This window comes from Lepus europaeus, chromosome 7 (genome assembly GCF_033115175.1).
Source record: "Lepus europaeus isolate LE1 chromosome 7, mLepTim1.pri, whole genome shotgun sequence".
Taxonomy (NCBI): Eukaryota; Metazoa; Chordata; class Mammalia; order Lagomorpha; family Leporidae; genus Lepus; species Lepus europaeus.
Genome location: NC_084833.1, coordinates 66653906 through 66681837, shown reverse-complemented (window position 1 = coordinate 66681837; position 27932 = coordinate 66653906). Strand labels below are relative to the sequence as shown.

General features: G+C 42.8%; 1 protein-coding gene across 4 annotated transcripts in view; it reads left to right on the top strand.

Moving 5' to 3' along the window:
• Positions 1–27932, top strand: part of PAK1 (p21 (RAC1) activated kinase 1) — a 198063-nt gene that overhangs the window by 130663 nt on the left and 39468 nt on the right. For all 4 annotated transcript variants that reach the window (XM_062196757.1, XM_062196758.1, XM_062196756.1 and 1 more), the window contains exons 5-7: positions 811–848; positions 17188–17304; positions 27750–27924. In XM_062196757.1, coding sequence (XP_062052741.1) covers positions 811–848; positions 17188–17304; positions 27750–27924 — 330 coding nt within the window. The remainder of the gene's footprint in view (positions 1–810; positions 849–17187; positions 17305–27749; positions 27925–27932) is intronic.

Below are 27932 nucleotides of genomic sequence, written 5' to 3'. Positions count from 1 at the left end.
CACAGTGCTGGCCTAATACTTGGTCTTTAAGCTTCTTTTCTTGCTGAGATATCTGTTTGGTCTCTACCTCATGTTTTACTATTAGTTTAAGATAGCATGATTGTAAGGTGTATTGTTGTATATACTATCTGCAAATTAAATGATGAAATACCTTTAGTTGTAGGACACATCTCTGTTTCAGAGATGTTAATGTAAAAAATGTACCTGTCAATCAGTGAAATATTGTAATTCATTTCTTCATTGAGGAGCTTGATTCTTAGGTAACAAGAGTTACAATTGCCATAGTTAATACCTCTCGTTTCCTAAATCTTAGTCTTTCTCTCCCTTTGGGAAATACACATGGATGAGGAAGGATGCTTTCTGAAAGCTGAAGTTGCAGGTTATGCGATGATTTGGCAAAGATGGTTCAGATGGTGCCATGGATTCTCGTAGGATTCAGTCAGTTTTCTTGTTCAGTGAAGCCTGATGATGCCATGGCTGATGATGTGTGGGTATAGTTCTAGCACAGTATTCAGAATTAGACCAGAATTCAAATTTTGACTCCTTTATTTAATCTATATGTCCCCTGGTCAAATTACTTAACTTCTTTAAATGAGCTTCCAAATCTATGAAAGTGGATATAATAATAGTACTCAGAGCCAAAGTAAGGATTAAAGGATTGATATGTATAATATGTTTGACAATGATGTCTGATCCATAGTGCCAGTCTTAGAGTTACTATTCTGTGAGCCTGGCAAGTGCTTGAACAAGTAGACTTCCTTTGCTCTAACCATAAATGTTTTTTAATCTCTTGTTTTTTTTCCTTTGCAGATAAATCTACTGAAGATTACAATTCTTCTAACACTTTGGTAAGTCTCTGTTTCTTCTATTCTGATACAAGCAGGTATGGAGGTTAGTACAGATCAAGTTGCTATTGTAGACACGGAGCCTGGGCTAGGAGGCGCTCATCTTGGTAACTCTCCCATCCTGGCTCTCAGAATCCCTGTGCATACGATAAAGGAGTTGGACTTAATATCCAAGGTTCTTCTCAATGTGAACAGAGGAAGAAGGTGTCAAAGAGGTCTTACAAAGGAGACTGCGGTAAAGCCTCAGCTATGTTGTTTGTTAGTGAGGAGGAAGAACCCTGGGGCTCATGCCATATGGCAGAGAGTATAACACCTGCTTAGTAAAAACCTGTACTGGTTTCGTATCTACAGTTTAAAGTATTCAGGCAGCCAAGGACATGCTGCTCCCACAAACAGAACATTTGTCCCTGTAGCTCAGTGTTCTGTATTCCCTTACTAGTTTTACCTGGAAGGAAATGGTTTGTATTGTAGTAGCATGTCATTGTTTTCCATATTGACTTCATATAGATGATTCAACTTGACTTGTGAAATAATAGAACAGGATTATTATCTCCATAATACAGATTAAGAAACTGAGACTTGAAAGATTAAATGAATTGTTCCCTCTCCTTAAATAAAAGAGTAGCTTAAAACCAGTACACAATTCTGTTCTCAACAGTCACTTATTCACTCATACCATAAATATTTCCTTAGCACTTTCTTTGTACCAAAGTACAGGTGACAGAGAAATGATATATGCTGTCTTAGACATTGAGGGAAAAGTAAACAACAGATGAGAGATAAGGGCTGCGAGAGAGGTGTAAGTAATGTACAATGAGGTTAGAGTTGATGGAGTGACTTTTTTCCCCTGCCAGGTAGTACAGCGAAGTTTGTACAGAGTTGCTGGGACCTAAAGGTTTACCTTTTTAATAAACATTACCAGTAAGATTCCTTCTAGCTCTAAAATTATGTTATTTATGGCTCATTGGTCTGAGATCTAACTCTAAGATGCTAGGCATTTTAGTGCTTGATGCTTGATAAGTATATGATAAGTATGTACCATGCACCAGGGTCTTTGGGTTTTTTTTTTTTTTTTCTTTTTTCTTTTTTGAGGAGTCAAGGACTGGTAAAGTGTTTGCTCTTGATCTCATAATTTACTAATGAATGTGAATATGTAAATGGAGATTTATAGTATAGTGTTAGGTAAATCCAAGTAATGATACCAGATGGAGAAAAAGGCAGTGCTTTCTTGTCTGAGTGACAGTATGACCAAATCCAGGTTGTTAAGGATCCATTGTGTCGAGCTAGAAAACTTGAATTTTGTGCTGGAACTAAGGAAGTATTTTAAATGGAAAATTGATATTGTTGGATATGCATTTTAAACTAACATCTTAGATTCTCTAGAAATTGGGTCAAGGTGGTGGACTGAATTCATGTGACCATCTCTCTTGATAATCCCAAATTTCTTAATTTCAGGAAAGACATAATACAAAATAAATTAAAAACATTGCCCCAGAGGCCAGTTGTTGTGGTGTAGTAGGTTAAACAGCCACTTGGAATGTTGATATCCCAAATTGGGGGGGGGGGGGGGGGAGAATACCTTCCATTCTCTGGTTCACTCCCCAAATGGCTAAAATAGCCAGGCTTAGCCAGGCTGAGCCAGGCTGAGCTGGGGGCCTGGAATTCAGTCTAGGTCTCCCACATGAGTGGGAGGGACTTGAGCCATCATCTGCTGCCCTCAGGGTTCACATTAGCAGGAAGTTGTATTGGAAGCAGAATAACTGGGACTTCCACCAGGTACTTTGATATGGGATGCTTACAGAGTCTTAAGGGGCAGCTTGACCCACTCTACCACAACCCCTGCCCCTCTCAAACTATTTTGTTTTTTAAGATTTATTTATTTTAAAGGCAGCTAGAGAGAGAGAGAGAGAGAGAGATCTTCTGTCCACTGATTCACTCCCTAAATGGCTGGGGCTGAGCTAGGCCAAATGTAGAAGCCAGAAGCCAGGAGGAATTCCATCCAGGTCTCCCATGTGGGTGGCAAGGGTCCAAGTACTAGGACCATCTTCTGCTGCCTTCCCAGATGAATTATCAGGGAACTGGATAGGAAGCAGAGCTGCTAGGATATGAACATATGACATCAGTCATTGTAAGTGGGACTTAACCACCAACATTGTATGAGTTCCCACTTTTCCACATTCTCGCCAGCATTTGTTACTCTCTATCTTTCAGATTTTAGCTACTCTGTAGGGGTGAGGTGATGTCTTATTGTGGTCTTGATTTGCATTTCCCTGATGGCTAGTGATGTTGAGCATTTTTTTCATATATTTGTTGGATATTTGTATTTCTTCATTTGAGAACTGTGTTTTGAGGTCTTTTTGCCCATTTCTCAATTGGGTTGGTTCATTTTGTTTTTGTTGTTGTTGAGTTTTTTGTTGCTGATATATTCTGAATATTAATCCTTTCTCATATAGATAGCTCACAAATATTTTTTCCTATTCTGTTGAATGTCTCTTCACTCATTGATTGTTTCCTTTGCTGTGCAGAAGCTTCTGAGTTTGATATGATCCCATTTGTTCAGTTTTGCTTTTGTTGCCTGTGCTCTGAAGGTCTTGGCCAAGAAGTCATTCCCTACATCAGTGTCTTGGAATGTTCCTTCTACATTTTCTTCTAGCAGATTCATAGTCCTAGGTGTTAAATTTAGGTGTTTGATCCATCTTGAGTTTTGTATATGATGAGAGGTATGGATTTTTTCATTCCTCTATATATGCATCCAGTTTTGCCTGCACCATTTGTTGAAGAGATTATCCTTACTCCACTATATGGTCTGAGCACTTATGTCAAAAATCAAGTGGCCCCACATACATAGATTTATTTCTGGGCTCTCTATTCTGTTCTCTTGATTCATGTGTTAGTTTTTGTGCCAGTATTATTCTGTTTTAATTATCATAGCTTTGTAGTGTGCTTTGAAGTCAGGTATTATGATGTCTCTAGCTTAATATTTTCTGTCTAGAATCTCTTTGGTTGTTCTGGGTCTTTTGTGAGTCTGTGATTTTCATTGTAGAGATCTTTCAATTCTTTGGTTAAATTTATTCCTAAGTATTTCATTTTTAAAAAAATGTTTGATTTATTTGAGAGATGGACTTACAGACAGGGAGATGGGGAGACAGAGAGAAAGGTCTTCCACCTGCTGCCTCACTCTCCAAATGTGGCAATGCAGAGCTGGGTCAGTCCAGAGCCAGGAACTTCTTGCGGGTTTCCCACCTGGGTGCAGGGGCCCAACCAGCTGGGCCATCTTCTACTGCTTTTCCAGGCCATAGCAGAGAGCTGGATCAGAAGAGGAGCTGCTGGGACATGAATTGGTGCCCATACAGAATGCCAGCACCACAGGCAGAGGCTTAGCCTAGTATGCCACAGCACCAGCACTTAAATCTTTCATTTTTTCTGGTGTCTATTCTGAATGGGATTTCCTTCTTGATTTCTCTTTCACTGAGTTTATCATAGTGATTAAAACTACTGTTTCTTGTATGTTTATTTTGTATCCTGCAGCCTTACTGAATTGGTTTATCAGCACAGCTGTTTTAGCGAAATGGTTAGGTTTTTCAATGTACACATCATGACATCTGCAAACATGGATATTTTGACTTCCTCTTTTGCGATTTTGATGCCCTCTATTTCTTTCTCCTCTCTAGATGCTCTTGCTAAAACTTCCAGTAGTGAATTGAATGGAGTAGTAAAATTGGGCACACTTGTCTTGTTCCAGATCTGAGGGAAAATGCAGAGAGATCTTTTAAAAATCTGATATGTTCAGAGAGATTCCATAGGTGTTGTACCCACAAAAACACCCTGTTAGAGCAATCAGAGGATAAAAGAATTTTTAGAAATTAAAAATGTGTTTTACTATTATAGTGTTTAGAATTTTTTTTTATATTTCTGACTTTTTCAAAGTAGAGATATTCAAGGTAGAATAAAAAAGCTGTATGTTTCAAGATAAAAAAAGAAATTAAAAATGTGATAAGAAATTCATAAGGATTAAAGGATTAAGTAAAGAGGGAATTATGAAAAATTTTTGAATAAGGGAAAAAAGGGATAATCAAGGAGATCAAAGAAAATTAGAGAATAGAGGATGTAGAATGAAAAAATAAAAAGATAATGGAAGAGAAATCTCCCCAGCTAAAGAAAGGCATAAGTCTTTAGTAGGTGAAAGACCTATCAATGACTGATTCAGATAATAGAAAAGAGACCCAAAGATTAAGAGAAAAATCTTAAAAGTTTCCAAGGGGATTATATAGCTAATGTCCAAAGGAACGTTATCACACATCACATTAGCTGGACAAAGGAGCAATATTTTCAGAGGTTTGAGGAAAGTTATTTAGAACCAAGAATTTTATACCTACTAAAACTATCATTCAAACTCAGTCAAGACGAACACCTGTGAAAGATCAAGGTTTGCAACCCAAAGATCATCTCTGAAAGGTTAACTACCAAATGTCACAATAATAAACTCTGAGATTGGTGGTCATTAAGAATATGCATTTTGGGGCTTGCATTGTCGCTTAGACAATAAAGCTGCTGCTGTGGCACTTGCATCCCATATGTGTGCCAGTTTATGTCCTGGCTATTCCACTTCCGATGTAGCTTCCTGCTGATGGTCTGGGAGAAGCAGTGGAAGATGGCCCAAACACTTGTGTCTTTGCCATCCACCTGGGAGACCCAGATGAAGCTCCTGGCTCCTGGCTTCGGGCTGACTCAGCCCTTGCCATTATGGCCTCTTGAGGAGTGCACAGTGTATAGAAGAACTAAAGAACTATCTCTCCCTCTGTCTCTGTCCCTCTCCCTCTGTCTCTATATATCTGATTTCCAAATAAATATTAAATAGTTTTTATATATTCACTGAACTTTTATACAAGTATTGTATTAAAAAGTCAAATAGGACTGAAAGCCTTGTGTTAAATGCCTGCCACTTTGAAATCATCCTTCACCATTGTCTTGGCAATCCCTTTGCATATCTATGTTTGTATTCTATTTTCTCTATGTCATGCATTCCTTATTTTTGGTTTAATTTTACATTTGGTGGAGCACATCTTCTAGTAGCTACCAGAAAAAAATGAAAAGTTAAGTATTTAATATCTTTCAGATCCCAGAAAGGGAGATTCTCTGTTCTACTATTGTATTTGGCTAATATTTTGGCTGATTATAGAATTCTAGGTTGGAAATAATTTTCCGTTAGGATTTGGAAACACTGCACTTTGGTCATCTAGCTTTTAGTACTAAGACCAAAGCAGTTTTATTTTAGCTTCTCTATATATGACCTATTTTTCACTCAGAAGGATTTTAGGAACTTTTTCGTCACTCTAGCTTTGAAATTTCATAAATATATCCTTATGTTCATGTACTTAGAGTGCAAAGATATTTGTGAACTCTTTTAACCTGGAAAGCTTGAATTATTTCATTGTGATTCCTTCTCTGTTTTCTTTGTTCGCTCTTTCTGAAACTCGTGTTATTTGGATTTTGAACCACTTAGACTAGTTTTTCATATTCCCTTATATTTTCTCTATTTTCCTTGTATTGAGTTTTGTTGTAAATTTTGGGGAGATTGCCTCAGTTTCAGCTTTCAGACCATCAATTGAATTTTTCATTTCTCTACTCATGTTTAATTTCCAAGTCCGTTTTTTTTAAAAAAAAAAAGATTTATTTTATTTATTTGAAAGGCAGAGTTACAAAGAGAGAGGCAAAGAGAGAGATCTTCCATTGGCTGGTTCACTCCCCAAATGGCTGCAATGGCTGAGGCTGGGCCAAGCCAAAGCCAGGAGCTTCATTTGAGACCCCCACCTGGATACAGGGGCCCAAGGACTTGGACCATCCTCTGCTGCTTTCCCAGGAGTGTTAGCAGGGAGCTGGATTGGAAGTGGAGCAGCCAGGACCTGAACCTGTGCCCGTGTAGGTTGCGCCATAACACAGGCCCCTCCAAGTGCTTTTTTAATTTAAAGAAATTATCTTCTCTTATTTCTGAGAAGATCAATGTAGACTTTCTTAGGATATTTTCTTCTTCCTGCTGGGTTTATTTTATTCCAAGTGGTCCTGTTTACCATTTGTTTTGGTTTCTCCTTTTGTGTGTTACAAGTGCTCCTTATATATTTGATAGTCCTTGAAAGTCTGACCATATTTATGATTTTGGTATTAAAAAGCTTACTAAAATTTTAAACTCATCAGTAATATGAAATTCAGTGATTGTAATAAATTTATAGAGTTGTGCAAACATCCCCATAATATAGCCTTTTTGTTTGTGTCACTGTAGGATAATCCAGGTGGGCAATTTGGAGAAATCTCCTGTTATTTTGTCTTTAGAACTGTCCTGTTATGCCAGCTGTACCCAAAGAAGAATGGTCTATCTACCAGTATTTTAGGAGTCTAGTAAGGGAAGAGGGCTACAAGTCTCAACATTGAGCATTTAGTATACAGCTATTAACTTAATTACTCAATTTGATACGATACCCTTATATTTAACTGTGTGTGGCATCCCTAATCCAGAAATCCTCTCTTTTACCACTGTAGAGAATAAACGTCCAGTTTTTAGCTATAGAAGGGGAGGGCAGTCACCCAGTGTTATAGAGTAGAGAGATTTATAGGTATAACTTCATCTTAAATAACTTTGAAGGACACACCCCTTAATGTCCTCCTCTACTTCTCCACTTCATTTCCATTTTCAGAGACAATACAGGGTGCTGTCAATCCTGAGCCTTTTGAGAATTTTTGTTTATTTGGAAGTGGAAGAGAGATTTCCTCTGCTTATTCACTCCCAAAATGCCTACACCAACCAGGGTTGGGCCAGGCTGAAAGTAAGAGCTTGTAACTCAATCTGGGTTTCTCCCATGTGGGTGTTAGGGACCCAACTAATTGAGCCATCACTTGTTGCCTCTCAGGATGCTCATTAGCAGGAAGCTGGAGTTAGGAACAGAGCCAGGACTTGAACCCAGTTACTCCAAAATAGGATATAGACATCCTAAGTGGCACCTTAAACTCTGCACCAAATGCCTGCCCCATTTTGAGGATTCTGCAGGATAGATACATTGTTTTTCAGTCTTGCAAACTATCAGCTTCTGATTCAGTCTGGAGTTCATTGCTGTTCATTTGTCTACTTTGCTGCCTTTTTTTTTTTTTTTTTTTTTCTTAACTGCTTTTTCTTCCTTTCCTGTTCTCTCCAACCTTGTTGGTATAATGACCCACAAAAACTTTAAATGACCTTTCTTTTCCAATTTCAGGAAAAGATACGTTTGTTCAATCTGCCATCCTTACCAAGAATTCCTGGAATATTCACCTTTTTCTATGTGTTTCTATATTTTATATTATTTAAAACTTATGAGAATCTACTATACTACCTACCTATAACATCTTAACTTTATTTTTTACACTGTTGTTTTGAGGTATGATTTATGTAGTATGATACTTACTTACTTACTTACTTAAGTGTATAGTTTAACAATTCTAATAAATTTATAGAGTTGTATAGCCTTTACCCCAAAAAGTTTCCTGGTACCATTTTCCCAATCATTCAAACCCTCATGTTTAGCCTAGGAAACTGCTACTCTGCTTTCTGTCTCTATAGATTGGCCTTTTTCTGGGCATTTTATATAAATAGACTCATACAACATGTATTCTTTGTGTACCTTCTTTTACTTAGCATAATGTTTTCAGGGCTCATCCATGTCATGGCATATTCCAGTATTTCATTCCTTTTTATGTCTGAACAATATTCCATTGTACAGGTATACTGCATTTTGTGTGTTTATTCATCAGTTGATGTGTACTTGGGTGCTTCTACTTTTTGGCTATCATGGATAATGCTGTTTTGAACATTCATATGCCGGTTTTTATGTGGATGTATGCCTAAGGATTACAATTGCTGGGTCATAGCAAACTTCATGGTTAGCTTTGAGAAACTGCCAGACAGAGTCTGTATCATTTTACATTCCCACCTGCAATTATTAGGGTGCCAGTTTCTCCACATCTCTGCTCATACTTCTTGTTGTTTGTCTTTTGATGATAGTCATCTTAGTGGGTGTGAAATGTTATCTCATTGTGGTTTTATTTGCGTGTTTTCAGTTGGTAATGATGTCAGCCATCTTTTCGTGCACTTACTGGCTATCTACTTATTTTCTTTGGAAAAATGTTTTTTCCTGTTGATCTCTAGTTTAATTCCACTGTCTTCAAATAATATATTTTGGGTGATTTCAGTCCTCTTAAGTTTATTAAAATATATATTGTCACCTACCATGTAATATATCCTAGAGAATGATCCATGTATGGTTGAAAGGAATGTGTAACTGTAGACATTGGATGAAATGCTCTGTATGTGTCAGTTAAGTCCAGTTAAATGACAGTGTTGTTCTGATCTGCTATATCCTTGCTAGTTTTCATTCTAGTTCTGTTATTGAGCATAGAACAGTGAAAGCATCACCTGAGTAGAACCTTCAGTAGAGTTGTTTCTTGCTCCCTTCAATTCTGTCATCTTTTGTGATATGCACAACTGGCATTAGATGTGTGTGTGTGCCATTGGCATAATTATTTTGGTAAGATTCTGAAATAATTGATCTTTTTATCATTATAAGATATCCCTTTTTGTCTCCAGCAATACTGTGTAATAATTATTGCTTTGTATAATCTTATGTTTTTAAAGAAGCAAATGAAAAAAATTTAAAAACATGTATTTAGAGAATCATTCATGTTACTCTACATATTTACCATTTCCTTTTTTTAAAAGAAATCTTGTGAATTTGTGTTGTTATTTGGTATTATTTCCATCCAGACTGATGTACTCCTGTTAGTATTTGTTCAGTTCTGCTAGCAATAAATTCTTCCTGTGTTATCTGTAATGTGTTTATTTCATCTTCAAAATTCATTTGAAAGGCAGAGAGACAGAGAGGAGAACAGACAGATAGAGATCTCCCATTGAGTGATTCAGTTCCCAAAAGGACAAAGCCAGGAGCTGAGAACTCATTCCAGGTCTTCAGTGTTGGTGGCAGGGACCCAACTACCTCACCAGGTTCCCATTAGCAGGAAGCTAGAATCAGGAGTAGATCCTAGATTTAAACCCAGACCCTTCAATATGTGACATGGGTGTCCAAGTGGTGTCTTAATCATTATGTCAAACTCCCACCCCATCATCTTCTTTTCTTTCTCTTTTAAAGTTTTTATTTATTTGAAAGGCAGAATTATAGACAGAGGGAGAGTCAGAGAGAAAGAGAAAGAGAGAGAGATATCTTCTACCTGCTGATTCACTCCCCACATGGTTGGAACAGCTGGGGCTGGGCCAGACTGAAGCCAGGAGCTTTTTCTGGGTGCAAGGGCCCAAGCAGTTGGGCCATCTTCCACTGCTTTCTCAGACTACCAGCAGGAAGCTGGATCACAAGTTGAGCAGCCAGGACACGAACCAGTGCCCATATGAGATGCTGATGTTGTAGGTGATGGCTTTACCTGCTATACCACAACACTGGCCCCATCATCTTCATTTTTGAATTAGATTTCTTGATTGGCAAATGTTTAAAACTTCAGCTGTTTGAATATGCCATCCTGCTACTTTCTGGCCTCTAATTTCTGATTAGAAATTTTTCTATTTTAAACATTTTCTTGTATATAATGTCATTTTCCTCTTACTCTTTTGAAGATACTCACTTTGGCGTTTAGTCATTTGCCTATGATGTGTCTAGGTGTGACATTTTTGTATTAAGGATTTATTGAGGTTCTTGGGTCTATAGATTAATATTTTTCATAAAATTTGGGAAGACTTTTTTTTATTATTTCTTAATATTTTTTCTGTTCCTTTTTCTTTTCTCCTTCAGGTATTGCCACTAAACAAGAAGTCTTCAAAAAGTTCATGGGAAATGCATATTATGAAAAACCCATGTATGGATCTTGACATTTCTTAAACCAAAATAAACTTATCTTTTAATTCTGTTTTTCCAGGAACTTTTTGAAGTCCCCTGTATGCTTTATATTGCATAGTTCTTAAATCCTCTGTTAACTTTTGTTCATATTTTTCTTTGATCTTTATATTGGATAATTTATTTTTAAAATAAGTTTTTTCTATTTGTTTATTTAGAAAAAGGCAGGCTGGCAGACAGATGAAGCTCCTGTCCATTAGTTCATTTCCCAAGTGCCCACAATGTCCGAAACTGGGAGCCAGGAACTCAGTCTGGTCTCCCATATGGATGGTAGAGACCCAACAACTTGAGCCATCACTGTTGCTTCCCAGAGTCAGGAAGCTGGACTTGAACCCAGGCATTCTCCTATGGGTTGTTGACATCCTAATCAGCATCTTAACTGCTAGGCCTGATGCTTACCTCAATGTACTGTTTCCTTCTTGAGTCTGTTGTTTAGTGTCTCTAATGAGTTTTAAAACATGGTTTTTTGAAGATATTTATACTATGTAATTTGAAATATGTTTTTTCTTTTTCTTTCTTTCTTTTTTTTTTTTTTTTTTGACAGGCAGAGTTAGACAGTGAGAGAGAGACAGGCAGAAGGGCTTCCTTTACCGTTGGTTCACCCTCCAACGGCTGCTGCTGCTGGCGCTCTATGCTGATCCGAAGCCAGGAGCCAGGTGCTTCTCCTGGTCTCCCATGTGGGTGCAGGGCCCAAGCACTTGGGCCATCCTCTACTGCACTCCCGGGCCACAGCAGAGAGCTGGCCTGGAAGAGGGGCAACCAGGACAGAATCTGGTGCCTCAAGTGGGACTAGAACCCGGGGTGCCAGCGCCGCAGGCAGAGGATTAACTTATTGAGCCATGGCGCTGTCCAAAATATGTATTTTCTAGATCTAACATCTAGAGGCACTCACATGTTTCTGATGATTGCTCCCTCACACCCTGCTGAGTGCAGGTCACACTTTTCCTGTTTCTTTGTGTGCCTTATAATTTCTTGTTAGAAACTCAACATTTCTGATAACAATTCTATTCCTAGTACTGGATACTGATATTTTTCTCTCCTGAAGGTTGTTTACATTTTTGTTTACTTGTTGGTTTTATATTAACTTATTAGAGATAAGTCTATAAAATATCAGGAACCAGCTTTGTGGTGAAGCAGTTTAAACCACTGCCTGGGATGCTGGCTTGCCATATCAGAGTCCTGATATCAGCTGCTTTGCTTCTGATCCAGCTTCTTGCTGATGTGCCTGGGGCAGAGGATGGTGGCTCCTGCAACCCCTGTGGGAGAGAGGATATGGTTACCAACGGATGAAAAATCTCTTTCAAATAAATATATAGACTTTTTAAAAAAATTGTAAAATGTCTCTACCAGTCTGTGATTTGTATTTTTCAGTTTTATTTATTTACCTTTATTTGAAACACAGAGCAACAGAAAAAGATCATCTGTTTACTTGTTCATGCCCCAGATGCTTGCAACAGCTGGTGCCGTGTTGAAGCCAAGAGCCCAGAACTCAGTATGTGTTTCCCATATGAGTGACAGGGACCCAAATATTTGAGCCATTGCTCCCTGCTTCCAAAATGTGCATTGGCAGGAAGCTGGATCAGAAGTAGAACTGGGGACTTGAACCCAGGCACTTTGATATGGGACGTGGTTTCTCAAGCGGTGTTTAACCACTGTACCACAATGCCCACCCCTATGTTTTTTAATAATTCATTTTAGTTTTGTAGCTTAGCTTTCCAGGGGTTGGCCCTCTGTTTTTCATAGCTTAATGATCAGCCAATGACTAAACAGAAGTTGTGTTCAAAAACTTCAAGTCAGTAGGGCTTCTTGTTAATGCTGATCGGTCTGTGCATGCATTGTTCAGGCCCTTTTCAGGACTATCTTAGCTCTTAATTCCTGCTGGGTCCTTTTCAATCTTTTATTTGCATGCCCAGGCTGACATGTGTGACTTGCAAGGGGACCTTTACAGTGTACTGTATCTATGAACACCTGAGCCAGCAATGTTTTTCTTACTTGTAACTGCAACTTGAGGCTAGTAGAGCCAAGCAGTTGGCCCTCCTCTCCCATCACGTTTGGAAGTTATATTATCTGACAGTGCCACTGGACCTGGGTATTGCCCACAGCTCTGAATGAAAGTGAGCTTGGACCACACAGTTAGAGCTTGCACTGGCCTGGTGGAACACCATACACTGGAGGTCCTGGGAGTAGAGTAGATGGGAGCAGCCCCAAGCCAGAATGTTAGAGATGACCCTGTTTTATCTGAAGTTGAGTTTTTAATCAAAATCCATCATAATTGGCTCATTGCCCAAATGCTTGTGACAGCTAGGACTGGGCCATGCCAAAGTAGTGGGTAGGGAATTCAATCCAGGTCTCCACACGGGTGGCAGGGACCCAACCACTTGAGTCGTCAATTGCAACTTACCAGATTCTGTATTGGTAGGAAGCTAGTATCAGGAACCAGAGCTAGAATTTAAACTCAGGAATTCTGATAAGGGACACGGGCATAACAACCATCATCTTAACCCATTCCCATGAATTTTTTTTTTAATGCACGTTTCCCGTGAACTTTTTGAATACTCCTTGTATACTAACAATGAAAAATCCAAGAAGATAATTAAGAAAACAGTTCCATTTATGATAATACTAACAAAAATATTAAAATATTTAGGAATAAATTTAGCCAAGGAAGTGACTTCATCTATTTTATTCTGTAATATAGCTCAAACCCTGATACAAGTAGGTAATAGATGAATGGATATATCTATGATGAATTGGAATGTCTGACTTTTGATTAAAACAAGTGTATGTTTAATAGATATAATAATAATTTAATCGATCCCTTAAATCTTTCTAGCTTTTTATTATTTTCAAAGTGTTTTTTACCCACATTGCTTTACTTCATCCTCTTAGTGGTCCTCTGGGATGGGCAGAGAGATGCTATTGTTATCCCCATTTTATAGATAAGAAATGTGAGGCTTAGAGTGGTGTAGCTTAGCCCAAAGACACAGGATTAACAAGTAAAAATCTGGATGAACACCCAATTTCTTGATGTTAACAGTTGTTAATAACACTGCTGAAAGTTCTCAAGTGTGAGAAACAGAATGTTACTGAAGAAGATGATGAACTTTATAGTTTTTTATTTTTGAGGGTTTTTTTTTTTATTTGAAAGACAGAGTTATACAGAGAGAGGGAGCCAGGAGAGGCAGAGAGAGAATGAGAGTGAGTGAGCGAGAGTAAGTCAACAAAAGAGCGAAGCCGGCGCTGTGACTCACTAGGCTAATCCTGCACCTGTGGCGCCGGCACCCCGGGTTCTAGTCCCAGTTGGGGCGCCAGATTCTGTCCCAGTTGCTCCTCTTCCAGTCCAGCTCTCTGCTGTGACCGGGAAGGCAGTGGAGGATGGCCCAGGTCCTTGGGCCCTGCACCCGCATGGAAGACCGGGAGGAAGCACCTGGCTTCAGATCGGCACAGCGCGCTGGCCTTAGCAGCCATTTAGAGGGTGAACCAGTGGAAAGGAAGACCTTTCTCTGTCTCTGTCTCTCTCTCACTGTCTAACTCTGCCTGTCAAAAAAAAAAAAAAAAAAGCGAGTGAGAGAGAAATCTTTCATATGCTGGTTCACTCCCCAAATGGCCACAACAGCCCGCGCTGGGCCCGGCTGAAGCCAGGAACCAGGGGCTTTATCTGAGTCTCCCATGTGGGTTCCAGGGCCCAAGCACTTGGGCCATCTTTCGCTGCTTTCCCAAGCCATTAGCAGGAAGCAGGGTAGGAAGTGGTACATCCGAGAGGCGCCCATATGGGATGCAGGTAGTAGCTTAACCCACTATGCCGTAGACTGGGCCCTGTACAGTTTTAAAAAGCAAACAAACCTTTTGTTTATAGTATATATCAGGAGAACCCCAGGGCCACCTGATCATGAATAAGCTGCTGAGTCAACTTCATTTCCCATTTTGGGTTCCTAATTAAAAAAGGAAATAGAGCAGAGATACAAATACATATGCTTTTTTATTTTTATTTATTTATTTATTAATGACAACCAGAGTTAGACAGTGAGAGAGAGAGAGAGAGAGAGAGACAGAGAGAAAGGTCTTCCTTTTCTGCTGGTTCACCCTCCAAATGGCCACTACGGCCGGCATGCTGCGCCGATCCAAAGCCAGGAGCCAGGTGCTTCCTCCTGGTCTCCCATGCGGTTGCAGGGCCCAAGGACTTGGGCCATCCTCCACTGCCTTCCCGGGCCACAGCAGAGAGCTGGACTGGAAGAGGGGCAACCGGGATAGAATCTGGCGCCCCAACCGGGACTAGAATTCAGGATGCCGGCGCCGCAGGTGGAGATTAGCCTAGTGAGCCGCGGTGCCGGCCTTTTTTTTTTAATAAAAGATTTTATTTATTTATTCGAGAGGTAGATTCACAGAGAGTGAGAGGGAGACAGAGAGAAAGGTCTTCCTTCTGTTGGTTCACTCCCCAGATGGCCACAATGGCTGGAGCTTCGCCAATCTGAAGCTAAGAGCCAGGTGCCTCCCCCTGGTCTCCTATGCCAGTGCAGGGTCCAAACACTTAGGCTGTCTTCTACTGCTTTACCAGCCACAGCAGAAAGCTGGATTGGAAGAGGGGCAGCCAGGACTAGAAGTGGCGCCTATTTGGGAAGCTGTGCCGCAGGTGGAGGATTAACCTATTGTGCCACGGCGCTGGCCCCAAATACATATGCTTTGACAGGAAAATAATCTTTGTTGAATTTTAGAATTGAAAGTGTCTTTAGTCATTCCTCAAATTATACCACTCCTCTTCTTTAACAAAATCTTTAAGTGATAAAATTCCAGATGTAGTAGATAGATTCATTGCCTGTGATCTTTTCAGCTGGTTGTTTGTTTGCCTGGTATTGTCAAGTTTTAAGTTAGACCCTTACTGGAGATCCTGTTAGAATCTATGAGATTGTCAGTCTTTTTTACCTTCAAATTTTAAAAGTGGTAAAAACTGCTCTCCCACACTAGCTCTGGTCTATCTAGTGTTCCCTTTCTTCCATTTTTATCTCATCATTGTGACTCACGGGTTTCCTCATCAGAAGACCCGAGGTGGTTGGCAGGAAGGGAACTCAACCTGTCTCCTGTGCTAGATTGTGAGCTATGACTGGGCTTGGGCCATCTTTTTCATCTTTGTACCTTCCTGTCAACAGTAAAAATCATGGTGTCTTAGCACAAAATGGCTGCTCTGAAAATATTGAATTGTATAAGTACAAATTAAAGAGCCCTACTGCCTCTCTTAAATAAATGATCAAATTATAGAATTATTTGATATCTGTCAAAAGTCTTATTTTTTTAAAAAAAGATTTATTTATTTATTTGAAAAGCAGAGTTACAGAGAGGCAGAGGCGGAGAGAGAGAAAGAGAGAGAGGTCTTTCATCTGCTGGTTCACTACCCAAATGGCCACAACAGCTGAGCTCGGCCAATCTGAAGCCAGGAGCCAGAACCTTCTTCCGGGTCTCCCATGCAGGTCCAGGGGCCCAAGGACTTGGGCCGTACGCCATTGCTTTCCCAGGCCATAGCAGAGAGCTGGGTTGGAAGTGGAGCAGCTTGGACTCTAACTGGCATCCATATGGGATGCTGGCACTGCGGGCCACGGCTTCAGCCACTATGCCACAGTGCCGGCTCAAGCATTGTGTTTTAAAGCCACTTTATTTATTGAATTTGTGTGAAAAACAGTAATAGTGTGTTAATTCTGCCTGGATTTGCCCTGAAACCCACCACTTGTGGCCCAGTTGTGTTATAGTTTTTATCAGAAAATCAGGTTGCTCCTTATTATAAGCAGATCTGATTAGTGGTGCTGGTAAGGTTCATTCCAGAATAGGATTGAAGCTTACTGAAGTAGATATCATCCAGCCAGGAAAAACCCATTATCCTCTTTGGGCATCAGATCCTGAAGTTCTGTATCTTGAAATTAAGGCAAGTGCCCCTGATTACATAATGTGTCTAGGAGTTTTAGTAAAAAGAGAAAAAGGAGAGGGCCAAAGCCAATTCAGACTTCTGTTTACTATATCAGGAAGGAGTAAGAAGTTATAATGGTAACTTCTGAAAAATTCCAAACATGGGTGAGCCCTTCCCTACATTTCTTACTGTATTATCTGTTCAGTGTGGGGAGTTAAATGAGCTTGTCTTCAGGGATTTGGTTGTGGGGAATCAGGTAGAGAAGCTATAAACTAGTTTCTTCTTCCACAAGTTAGGCTTTGGGTGGGAGAAAGAAACCCCAAGGAACCAACTGGATAATGATGGCTAAAAGAAATAGGACAGTGACTAACTTCTTAAGACTGTCTGCACAAAAGTGTAGAGCTTGGAGGCTAATGGAGGTTTCAGAGGGGTGTCAGGAGGGAGTTCTTTTGGGGGATTGACTATCCTGACAGCTTAAGTTGCAGGTCAGCTAGACCGTATGAATCTGGCTTTTCTTCCCTGCATATAGAATGTGAAGACTGTGTCTGAGACTCCTGCAGTGCCACCAGTTTCAGAAGATGAAGATGACGAAGATGATGCTACTCCACCTCCAGTGATTGCTCCACGTCCAGAGCACACAAAATCTGTGAGTCCCTGGGGAGAAGACCTACATAGCTTTGTGATTTGTTAGTATGGGAAATGGGAGAGAGCAATTGGTACTGAGACCTAGAGGTTTAATATTCTGCTAGGGTTTTTAGATTGGAGCTGGTGAAATTGCTGAAGCACCTTCACTAAAGGTACTTTCTATATGATAAAAGACAAGAAGGGGTGTGCTCGGCGCCGTCCTCGTCCAGCAAGAGACAGAGACCGAACACTTTGCACGGGGTTCCTTTATTGCTCGGCAAGCAGGAGATCCAGCTTCGATCTCTTCTGGGCAGGAACTTCCCTTACACCCGCGTAGCAAGGGTTTATATGCACAATACACGTCACAAATCAGGTGATAGGCTAGAAGCGCGGGGATAGGACAATCTCGTGGCAAGGCGGGAAGGAGCGAGCTAGAGCGGGAAATCTAAGGCGGGAAGGAGCGAGCAAGAGCGGGAACTCCCTGAGATGAGGAAGAACCCGGAAGCAGGGAGTCGGCGCCATCTTAGGGGCACGGTTCCTCCGGTCTGGTTCCCTACATCTCCCTCCTTTTGTTTTTGCACAAATCACATCCCCGACGGCCCTGGCTCATGAGGGCCGGGAGAATATTTACTAGGCAGAGAGTAGAGGTGCATACCCAGCGTGCTTGTGATCCGTTAGTTACGGAACTTCAAGGGCCTGGCCACAACCCCTGATGTCTCCGTTAGGGATCAGTTTTTATTCCCTTTTGCTGGGGCAGGCTGGGAATTGAACCTGCATGCATATGCATATGCTCTCCCAGGACCCCCGGAACCCCCGGGTGGACTCCTGCTGCAGTACCTTTGGTCTCGCATACCCAGTTTTCGCTCCCCGTCAGGGATGGGTGATACAGCCCAATGAATGAGAGGGGGAACAAGACAACTCGAGGAAGGTGTGTGCCTGATGGAGGCATTGTCCATATGTGAGGCGTGAGTAGGGATGGGGGGACGAGGGTTTTAATCGCTTTGTTAGCTGTTGGTGGCGGAGCTGGTCCTGTGGGCCTCCGCCATCAGAGATATGCACGGGTGCCGTAGTGCGCCAGCACGCCCACTGTCCAGGCGTACCAACACAGGGGGCTGAGAGGTAGGGGGATGAATGGACTACCTGTGGCAAATGGTCAGGACTAGAGGACCTGCGAGTACTTTGTAACTGGGTGGCATAGTACGACTGACCGCCAGAAGTGCATTGGAAGTATGAGGAATCGCAAGAGCTGTGCATGGATTCTTGAAAGGTCGAGCAAGGACAGGAGTGGTTTTTGCTATGGGGATCAGAAACGCGGGGTTTGGGCACACATATGTAGCCGCGTGGTAGGCCGGGGATCCCCTGGAGGGGCAGATATGCAGTTTTGTCCCCACAATCAGCTGTGGCGATGTGAGTACGCTGCAGTACGGTGTTGCTGGTCCCCCCCTTGCAGTCGCAAGGGTTGCCTACGTTCTGCAGTAAAGCAGTGGGGTTGGAGTTAAAGCCCGCATAAGAGCCAGGGAGCAAAGCCGCTGCCAGTATGAAGAAGCGGAAGGGGTGCATCTCACGTCTCGTTGTTTTGTTGCAATTTGTCGTCCTGTGAGAGCGTGGTAATCTCGGTTATCTCGGGGGAGATGTCGTCCGTAGGTGATAGAGGTGTATCTTGTGGCGGCGGGGCTGTTTTTCTGACCAATCTTTCCGGTATCCAGAGAGGTTCTCTTCCAGATTCCTGTGGGAAGACACAGACCGCGCCTCGGTTCCAGCATAATACCGGATCCGGGCCGTACCACTTTCCCGTGAGGACATCTTTCCAACGGACATAGCCTCGTGAAGATGGCTCCTTTAACATGTGTCTCTCAGCGGGGGACATAGAATGATCTGTCAAATTCAAAAAGTTTATAGTAAACAGTGCAAGGGAGAGGCGCATTCGAGGGGTTTTGCCCGTGGCAATTCCCTCCTTTTGTTTTAAGAGAAAAGCCTTGAGGGTTCGATGAGCCCTTTCAATTATGGCCTGTCCCTGAGGGTTATAAGGGATTCCAGTTTTATGTTGTACCTGCATACGGGTGCAGAAATCTTGGAATGATTTACTTGTGTATGCAGGACCATTATCTGTTTTTAAAGTTTTTGGTTTGCCCCAGGCTGCCCATGCAGCAAGGCAGTGATTAATGACATGGGTGGTACGCTCACCCGTCTCCAGAGAAGCAAAAATTACTTGGGAACAGGTGTCAACTGACACATGAACATACTTTAAGGTCCCAAACTCGGATATGTGGGTGACATCCATCTGCCAGATATGTCCTGGTAGTAATCCTCGGGGATTAACCCCCACCGAAGGCACAGGGGTTAAAGTAGGGCATGCGGCACAATGGCGAACAATATCGCGAGCGGCAGCACGAGAAAGACCGAATTTGGCGGCAAGGGTTTTTGCGTTTACATGGAACTCTGAATGAAACTGGATAGCCTGCTCTTCTGGGGAAGAAAATTGGAGTATCCAAATGGGGCGTGTGGCTTGATCAGCTATAGCATTGCCTGTGGTCATGGGTCCAGGTAAGGAAGAATGAGCTCTAATATGAGTAATAAAGAAAGGAGCAGACCGATTCCAAATAGATTTTTGCAGGGTGAGGAAAACTGTCGCCACGGAGGATGAAGAATTGACTAGTCCTGCGGCCTCAAGGATAGACACAGAATTAACCACATAGCGTGAATCAGACACAATATTGACAGGTCCGGGGAAATCAGAGAAGACTTGGTTAACTATAAGAAGTTCAGTTACCTGGGGGGAGTTAGTAGCGAATTGGAATGTTTTTGGCACAGATCCTGAAACAACATATGCACCGACTCCTGTTTTAGAACCGTCGGTATACACTACTGGGGCTCCCTGTAAGGGCTTTTGGGATGTGGACTTTGGAAAAATAACTGGGTGAGACTGAACAAAGGTTAGCAAAGGATCAGAGGGTGTTCTGTTTGTAATAGTTGCGGAAGTGGAGCAGACTAAAACCGCCCAAGCATCAGTACAAGCGATTAGCACACGTACCTGTTCCATGGAATAGGGGACAACAATGGTGGATGGTTCGCGTCCAAAATGTTGGATAGCCCTCTGAATGGCTAGGAGAGTTATCTCCGCCACTGCCACGGGATAGTAACTAATAGATCTAGTAGATGACATTGAGGGATGGATCCAGAGGAGAGGCCCATCCTGCCATAGGACCGCGGTGGGCTGTTTAAGGGTGTCGAGGACCCAAAGAGTAAGGTCTCCCGCAGGGTCCCAACGTTTTAGGGCAGCTTTACTAAGGGCATCGTTGACAATTGACAGTGCTTGTTTGGCCTCAGAGGTGAAGGTTCGGGGGGAAGCAAGATCCGGGTCTCCTTTAAGTATATTAAAGAGGGGCTGCAATGCAGCATTAGGAATGTTAAGGTAGTGCCTAATCCAATTGATATCCCCTAAAAGTTTTTGTAAGTCATTTAGAGTGGAGATAGCATTGATTTTTATTTGAATTTTTTGAGGTCTAATTTGAGTAGGGGCGACTATAGCCCCAAGATAAGAAACTACAGACGACAATTGCACCTTATTAGGTGCAATATGCAGCCCTGCCCCTTCCAGCACTTGTTGGAGTGTACTGTATAAGGCCAGGAGCCTCTCTGTTGTGGGGGCTGCACACAGTAGGTCGTCCATATAATGTAGGCACCTGCAGTCGGAATATCGGTCTCTAAGAGGTTTTAGTACTTGGGCTACATAGACTTGACACATGGTGGGGCTATTAGTCATACCCTGAGGCAAGACTGTCCACTCCCAACGCTTGTCCGGTTGTTCCTGGTTCTGGGTGGGGACAGTAAAAGCAAAACGTGGGGTATCCTTTTTGTCCAATGGAATGGAAAAGAAACAATCCTTAAGATCTATTACAATAACAGGCCATTGGTTGGGAAGTGCCGAAAGCAGAGGAAGACCACGTTGCACAGGGCCCATAGGCTGCATCTGTGCGTTGACTGCCCTAAGATCATGTAAGAGTCTCCATTGACCTAATTTTTTGCGGATGGCAAAAATAGGCGTATTCCATGGAGAGGTGGATGGGATCAAATGACCAGCGTTGACCTGCTCCAAGACCAGAGTGTTGACTGCCTCCAGTTTCTCCTGAGATAGGGGCCACTGTGGAACCCAGACGGGTACGTCCGTTAGCCACGAGATGGGTAAAGGCTCCACTGGTTTAGGAGGCGAAACAGTGACCCCTAGGAAAAACCCAGGCCAACTTTACTTGGTCTTTGTTTTGGCTCAATGGGGGAAGGGTGGCCCTGGAGCTGGACACCGAGTCCCTTGCCTGGGACGTAACCCATATTTTGTAGCATAGATCGTACTGCAGGGGAAGTGGTGACCAAAGCAACATCCATTTCGGCCAGGACGTCTCTCCCCCAAAGGGAAATGGGTAGAGGTAAAATGAATGGAGAAAACTGTCCTCTATGACCCTCGCTATCCTGCCATGACAACAAGGCTGCACTGATTTTTGGGAAATGAGCAAAACCAAGTCCTTGCAAGGTTTGTTCCGCCACATTTGTAGGCCATGTACTAGGCCAGTCCTTTGTTGCTATAATGGATTTGTCGGCTCCTGTGTCTAAAAGTCCCTTAATGTCCTTGCCATTAATCTGCAACACTAAAGTGGGACGTTCATTTAAAAGCATATGTAAGCCGGTAAAATTAATGCCAGAGGACCCAAAGTTACCAGCGCCGCGAACGTGGTTTTTAGCTGGGATTAAAGAGTGAAGACTGGGCAGCAATAACATTTGTGCGATACGGTCTCCAGGATTGATTACTAAAGGTCCCTGAGGGGCCTGAACCATGATCTTTACTTTACCAGTGAAATCAGAGTCAACTACCCCGGGGATCACAGCTAGCCCTCGGAGGGCGGCGGAGGACCGACCCAACACTAATCCAACCGAATCCGGGGGCAGAGGACCGGAGCAGTCGCTCTCCACTAATTGTACCCCCATCTCCGGAGTTAAGAGGAGAGGGGAGGTGGCGCGGAGGTCCAGGCCTGCGGACCCGTGAGTGGCACGGGCTGAGGGTGCACTGGGTGTAGCGCAGACACGGGAGGTGGAACCTGAGAGTAGATTTGATTTTGGGGGCTCCTCGCTGGGTTGGGGAGCCCCCTCTGGCCGTTTTTTGGCCCCTGGGCGCTACCTGTAAGTGGGTTGCCATCGATATCGAAAGCAGAACGGCATACCTCTGCCCTATGAGGGCCCTTGCGGCAACGGCGACAAGGCTCTATGCCTGAAGGCTGTGCCGTGGAATACCCATGGCTGAGATTGGGGCAATCGCGTTTTCTGTGACCCGGTTGATGACATTGGAAGCAAAGTCCTGAAGATATGGGGGGTCGGGTCGATTTAGATTTTGGACTGTTTTCTTTGACTTTTGCCAGCATCGCAGCTAGGCCCGCATTAGTAAGTGGCCCACCGGTATCTCTGCAGTATTTTAACCAGGAGTCCAGAGATTTATGTCTATATTGTCGAAGAATGTTTTTGCACTCTTTATTAGCCTGCTCAAAAATAATTTGTTTGACCAGTGGCTGAACGTCAACCTCGGAAGGGAAAATACGCGACGCAGCCTCAAGTATGCGAGCGACAAAATCAGCGAAGGGTTCGGCCGTGCCCTGAACGATCTTGGTGAGGTGGCTAGCTGAGTCACTTGGATTGGACGCCTGCCTCCACGCACGTTGGGCACAGTTGGAAATTTGCCTGTATACTTGTCTAGGGAATTGGGTCTGGTCAGCCTGATAAGGTCCACGCCCTAAAAGCATATCAGCATTCCACGTAGGGTGGCCGTCCTCAGCATTTTCATCTGCCTGGTCATGACAGCACTCTGTATTCATAGATTGCCACAAAAGAAAGCCGCCTGGACTTAAACAGGCCCGAGCCAATTGGGTCCAGTCGCTAGGTGTTAAAATGGACTGGCCGACTGATTCAAGGAGTGACAATGTGAATGGGGCTGTGGGTCCATAGTCATGGACCGCAGCCTTAAGTTGTTTTAATACTGTCATGTCCAATGGTTCGTGCCGGGCCTCTCGCGTGCCCAAAGCCAAAACAGGGTAAGCCTGAGCGGGGGCAGCGGGAGCGCCAGTTCGCAACTGTTTCCAGGCTTGTTGATGAAACTGTCTGCCTGAAAAAGGTGGCACATTTGGGACGTTTAATGGCCATGGCGGCACGGGTGTTAGATGGGGCTGAGGCACGCCTACATGACCGCCAGTAGGAGGCGCTGCGTCTTTAATCTGATGGGCGGGCACGACATCGATAGGAGGAGCCGTAGGCACTAGAGGGCGTAAACAGGCATCTTTTAACTTTTGCCGCAGCTGCGCATACGTAGGAGGCGGGGATTTAGGATCGCCGTCCCCTTCCCCCTCAGACTCAGAGGAGGCGGAGCCACATTCGGAGCCTGAGGCCAGTGAGGAAGTCTGGCATCCCGTGTCCTTAAATTGTATGAGGTCCCGGGCGCCGTCCGAGCTCTGAGAACGAACTTCCTCGAGAGCCTCGCGAACCGCCGTAAGAGTCGGGCGGTCCGCTCCCACCGACCTCTCCTCTTGGAGGCACGCCCGCAGTAGTTCCCATAAGGGGAGAACAACGGGGTCGATATCGGGTTCCTGGGGATCGTTAACTGTGCGCCGGAGATCCTTTCCTAATTTCTCCCAAGACTCAAGAGTTATTTGGCCCTCGTGGGTGAGCCACGGCGCAAAGAAATCAACACTTCCAAGGAACCTGACAAGTGTGGTCTTAGAAACCTTAATCCCTTTGCTACGCAATAATGCTTTTAACGGATTAAGCAACATTGAATGGCTAGATGAATTTCCCATTTTCAGTTTAAAGCGGGAAGACACGTCCGCTATCTTATTTTCAGTTTAAAGCGGGGGAACAAGTCTGCTATTCTTTCAGTTTAAAGCGGGGAAACACGTCCGCTATCTTAGGGTGCGTCCACCCTCCAACCACGAGATATACCTCACTCGCGGGGCCCAGACGGTAAGACTGACCTCGCTTACCTTCTACTTACCGGGCAACGTAGAGGAAGCTCCCCGTACGGGCCACCAGCTGCTCGGCGCCGTCCTCGTCCAGCAAGAGACAGAGACCGAACACTTTGCACGGGGTTCCTTTATTGCTCGGCAAGCAGGAGATCCAGCTTCGATCTCTTCTGGGCAGGAACTTCCCTTACACCCGCGTAGCAAGGGTTTATATGCACAATACACGTCACAAATCAGGTGATAGGCTAGAAGCGCGGGGATAGGACAATCTCGTGGCAAGGCGGGAAGGAGCGAGCTAGAGCGGGAAATCTAAGGCGGGAAGGAGCGAGCAAGAGCGGGAACTCCCTGAGATGAGGAAGAACCCGGAAGCAGGGAGTCGGCGCCATCTTAGGGGCACGGTTCCTCCGGTCTGGTTCCCTACAGGGGTGTATTTATCATTGGCTTGCAGGTGGTCCCAAATTGTCCAAGGTAATTGATGTCTATGCTTTTACAGTCCTTGCTTGCTTAGCCTATTCTTTGCAGATAGAATTGATGTTACTTACTTCAGGACTGACATGAACTATTCTCCTGGGAAGCAATACATTATCATGATACAGATCTTTTCTTCTGTTAAGTGTTCAGTATTCAGTCTCTTAGAACATAATACTGAAAGACCCAGCAGAATTTATAAATACATTAGTGCTATTAATGTGCTGGACGTCAGGAGTGCGTTTTAATGCCGGATGGTGGCAGTGATTTCTATTTAACTTCCTTTGAGGTTCCTACATCTAAGAATAGCCACAGTGCCTCTGTCCTCACTGTGTACAATCAAGTCCCCATGATTTACTTGATGTAGCATTATTGAGCACTGACCTACCAGCAGATGATGATGCTGTTATCAGTGTTTCTTTGGGCTTTTCATTGTCATGAGAGCTTCATAATGAAAGAGCCATGTGGGATTTAAACTCTGTGATAATACCAAAATAAGTAAATAAACAACTGCCTCTGGAATTAAGCATTCAGGGAGATGTTCAAGCAGAAGTTGGTTGAATGACTTTGTGTGGTACTGTAGAAGAAATTCAGGGAAATTAAATGACCTTTTAGGATGGAAACATCTCCTTTTCTGTAGATTAGAAAGTCATATTAAGGCAAAGTTGGCTTGTCAAAATATCTCACATTGGTTTGCAAACCTGTGCATTTTAAACATTTCCCACTAAACTATGAGCGCCTCAAAAATACTGGAAATCCAAATATATATGTATTTTCATTGTTTAACTTAGCTCTTGGCAGATATTAGAGGGCAGTAAGTATGAAATGGATTGATAAATTTGATCTTCATAGTATTCCTTTCTTAAGAAGTATTGCTGATTCCTAGTTTATAGAAGAAGCAGCTGAGATTTGGAGTGGTAAATTGATCTACCCAGAGTCTCTTAGTAAGCAGAAGAGCAAGGATTTGAAAGTGGTAATGGACTGTAAGTCCACATTGCTTTCCACCACAGCACAGTGGCGTTTTTCTGTGTGCAGACCTGTGTTGGAAGCCAGAGAAGGAGACTAGTAGAGGAGAAAGCAGGGTTTCTGTCCACAAGTATCCATCAGGAGAAAGAAGGGAAGAGGTAGGAAAGTGTAGGTTTAAGTTCCTAAATACAGTATTTCTACAGATAAAGAATAAAAAAGTAAGAAGTCATTATGCCAGAGTAGTCAGGAAAGAAGCCATGGTCTCTGATCTCAGTGTCTTGACTTGTTCTCACCACATGGAAAGTTCTCTCCCACTTACATCTATTAAAAGCTAATCCATCCTTTAAGATCCAGCTGAAGGATCCATTTATTTATTCATTGATTCTATCAAACATTGATGTGAATGCTTGCTTTCAGTGGTTAGAGGGAGGAACTCAGGGATGAGTAACATACATTTCCTGTTCTCATAGAACATGAAAATATCCAAAAGATACTTCTGATATTTTTTGTGATAGAATCTGATAAATAATTTGAAGCATTTTCTAGCAGGGAAAGGAAGTATAATGTAAGTTCATTTCTGAACCTCAGCAGTAAATAGTTTGCTCATTTCTTAGAAATTCCCTTTTTGCCTTCTGATTGTGACTTTTCTACTTCCCTCACAAGAATAAGAGTATGGGGCAGCATTTTACACAGGATAAGCAAAGAGTATTTAAATACAAAGTGAATGAATAGAATATATAATGTTTCTTAAAGCTCAAATTTGAGTATTTAATATCTATTGGGCATGAGTCTAATTTTTCTCTATATACAGACACATACATTTTATTTGAGAGCAGAAAGACCTAGATAGATAGATAGATAGAGCTCCCATCCACTGTTTAATTCTCCAAAAGCCCACAGCTGTCAGGCGTGGGCCACCATTGAAGCTGGGAGCCAGAAACTCAATCCAGGTCTCCGTGTGGGTGGCAGGAATCCAGTTATCTGGACCGTGACTGCTGTCTCCCGGGTCTGCATTAGCAGGAAGATGAAATGAGGAGCCTCAGTTGGGTATTGAGCCCACATATTCCAATATGACACAAGGTTGTCTCAGCTGAAACAAATGCCTGCCCCTCATACATATTAATCAGTATATTCCTGCAACCCCATAAGATAGACATTATTATTGCAATAATTTTACAAATGGAGAAACTAAAGCACAGAAAAGTTAAGTGACCTGACAAAAGTCATGCAGATGGTAAGATTAAGAGTTGGGATTTAAGCCAGGCCAATCAGGTTCCAGAATCTGAGTTCTAAATCACTACACCTAGGTTGGTTGTTGGTCCTAGGTGTTAATCTGCCAGTTGGGATGCTTGGATTCCATCCTGGGGTACCTGGTTTGAGTCCCAGATCTTCTCCCAGTTCCAGTTTCCTGTTAATGAAGACCCTGGAAGGCAGCAGTGATGGTTCAAGAACTGAGCTCCCGCTAACTATCTGACATTGATGGGATTTTGGGAGTGAATGAGTAAAGGGGAGCTCTGTCTATATGTGTCTCCCTCTCTCTGTATCTCTGCCTCTCAGATTAAAAAATAGTAATCGTCACTATATCCTACGTTTCTTGAAGAACAGGAGCAGTTCTCTCTCTGCAAGGGTCAGTGTTTAAAGGAGTAACTCAATAGAAGATAGCTGTCTTAAGTGTTATATTAGCAGTACAAAGTGCTATGAGAATAGAGGATATTCATTTCAGTTTGGGGAAGCATAGAATGTTATAAATGGAAAGTCTCATCTAGTGATAGATTCTACTTTAAATTATTTCTTTTGAGAGTTTTCTAGCCCTTATTGAATATCTTCTTTACTGAAACTCTCACTAACCCCTGTTGTATACTGTGAGAACAAGGAAGGACATTTCACTCAGAGAGAATGAGCCTGGGCACAGAGGAGGAATAAAACAGATTTTGACCTAAATTAAAGGAAGAGTTTATTGGGATTTGTAATGTGGATGTTCTGACCCTACATCTATGTTAACAAAGTCTGGCCTTGCCAAAATTTTGCACTGACAATACAGGTATACACACGTTCTGTGATTGAACCACTGCCTGTTACCCCCACTCGGGATGCGGCTACATCTCCCATTTCACCTACTGAGAACAATACCACTCCACCGGATGCTTTGACCCGGAATACTGAAAAGCAGAAGAAGAAGCCTAAAATGTCTGATGAGGAGATCTTGGAGAAATTACGTAAGCAC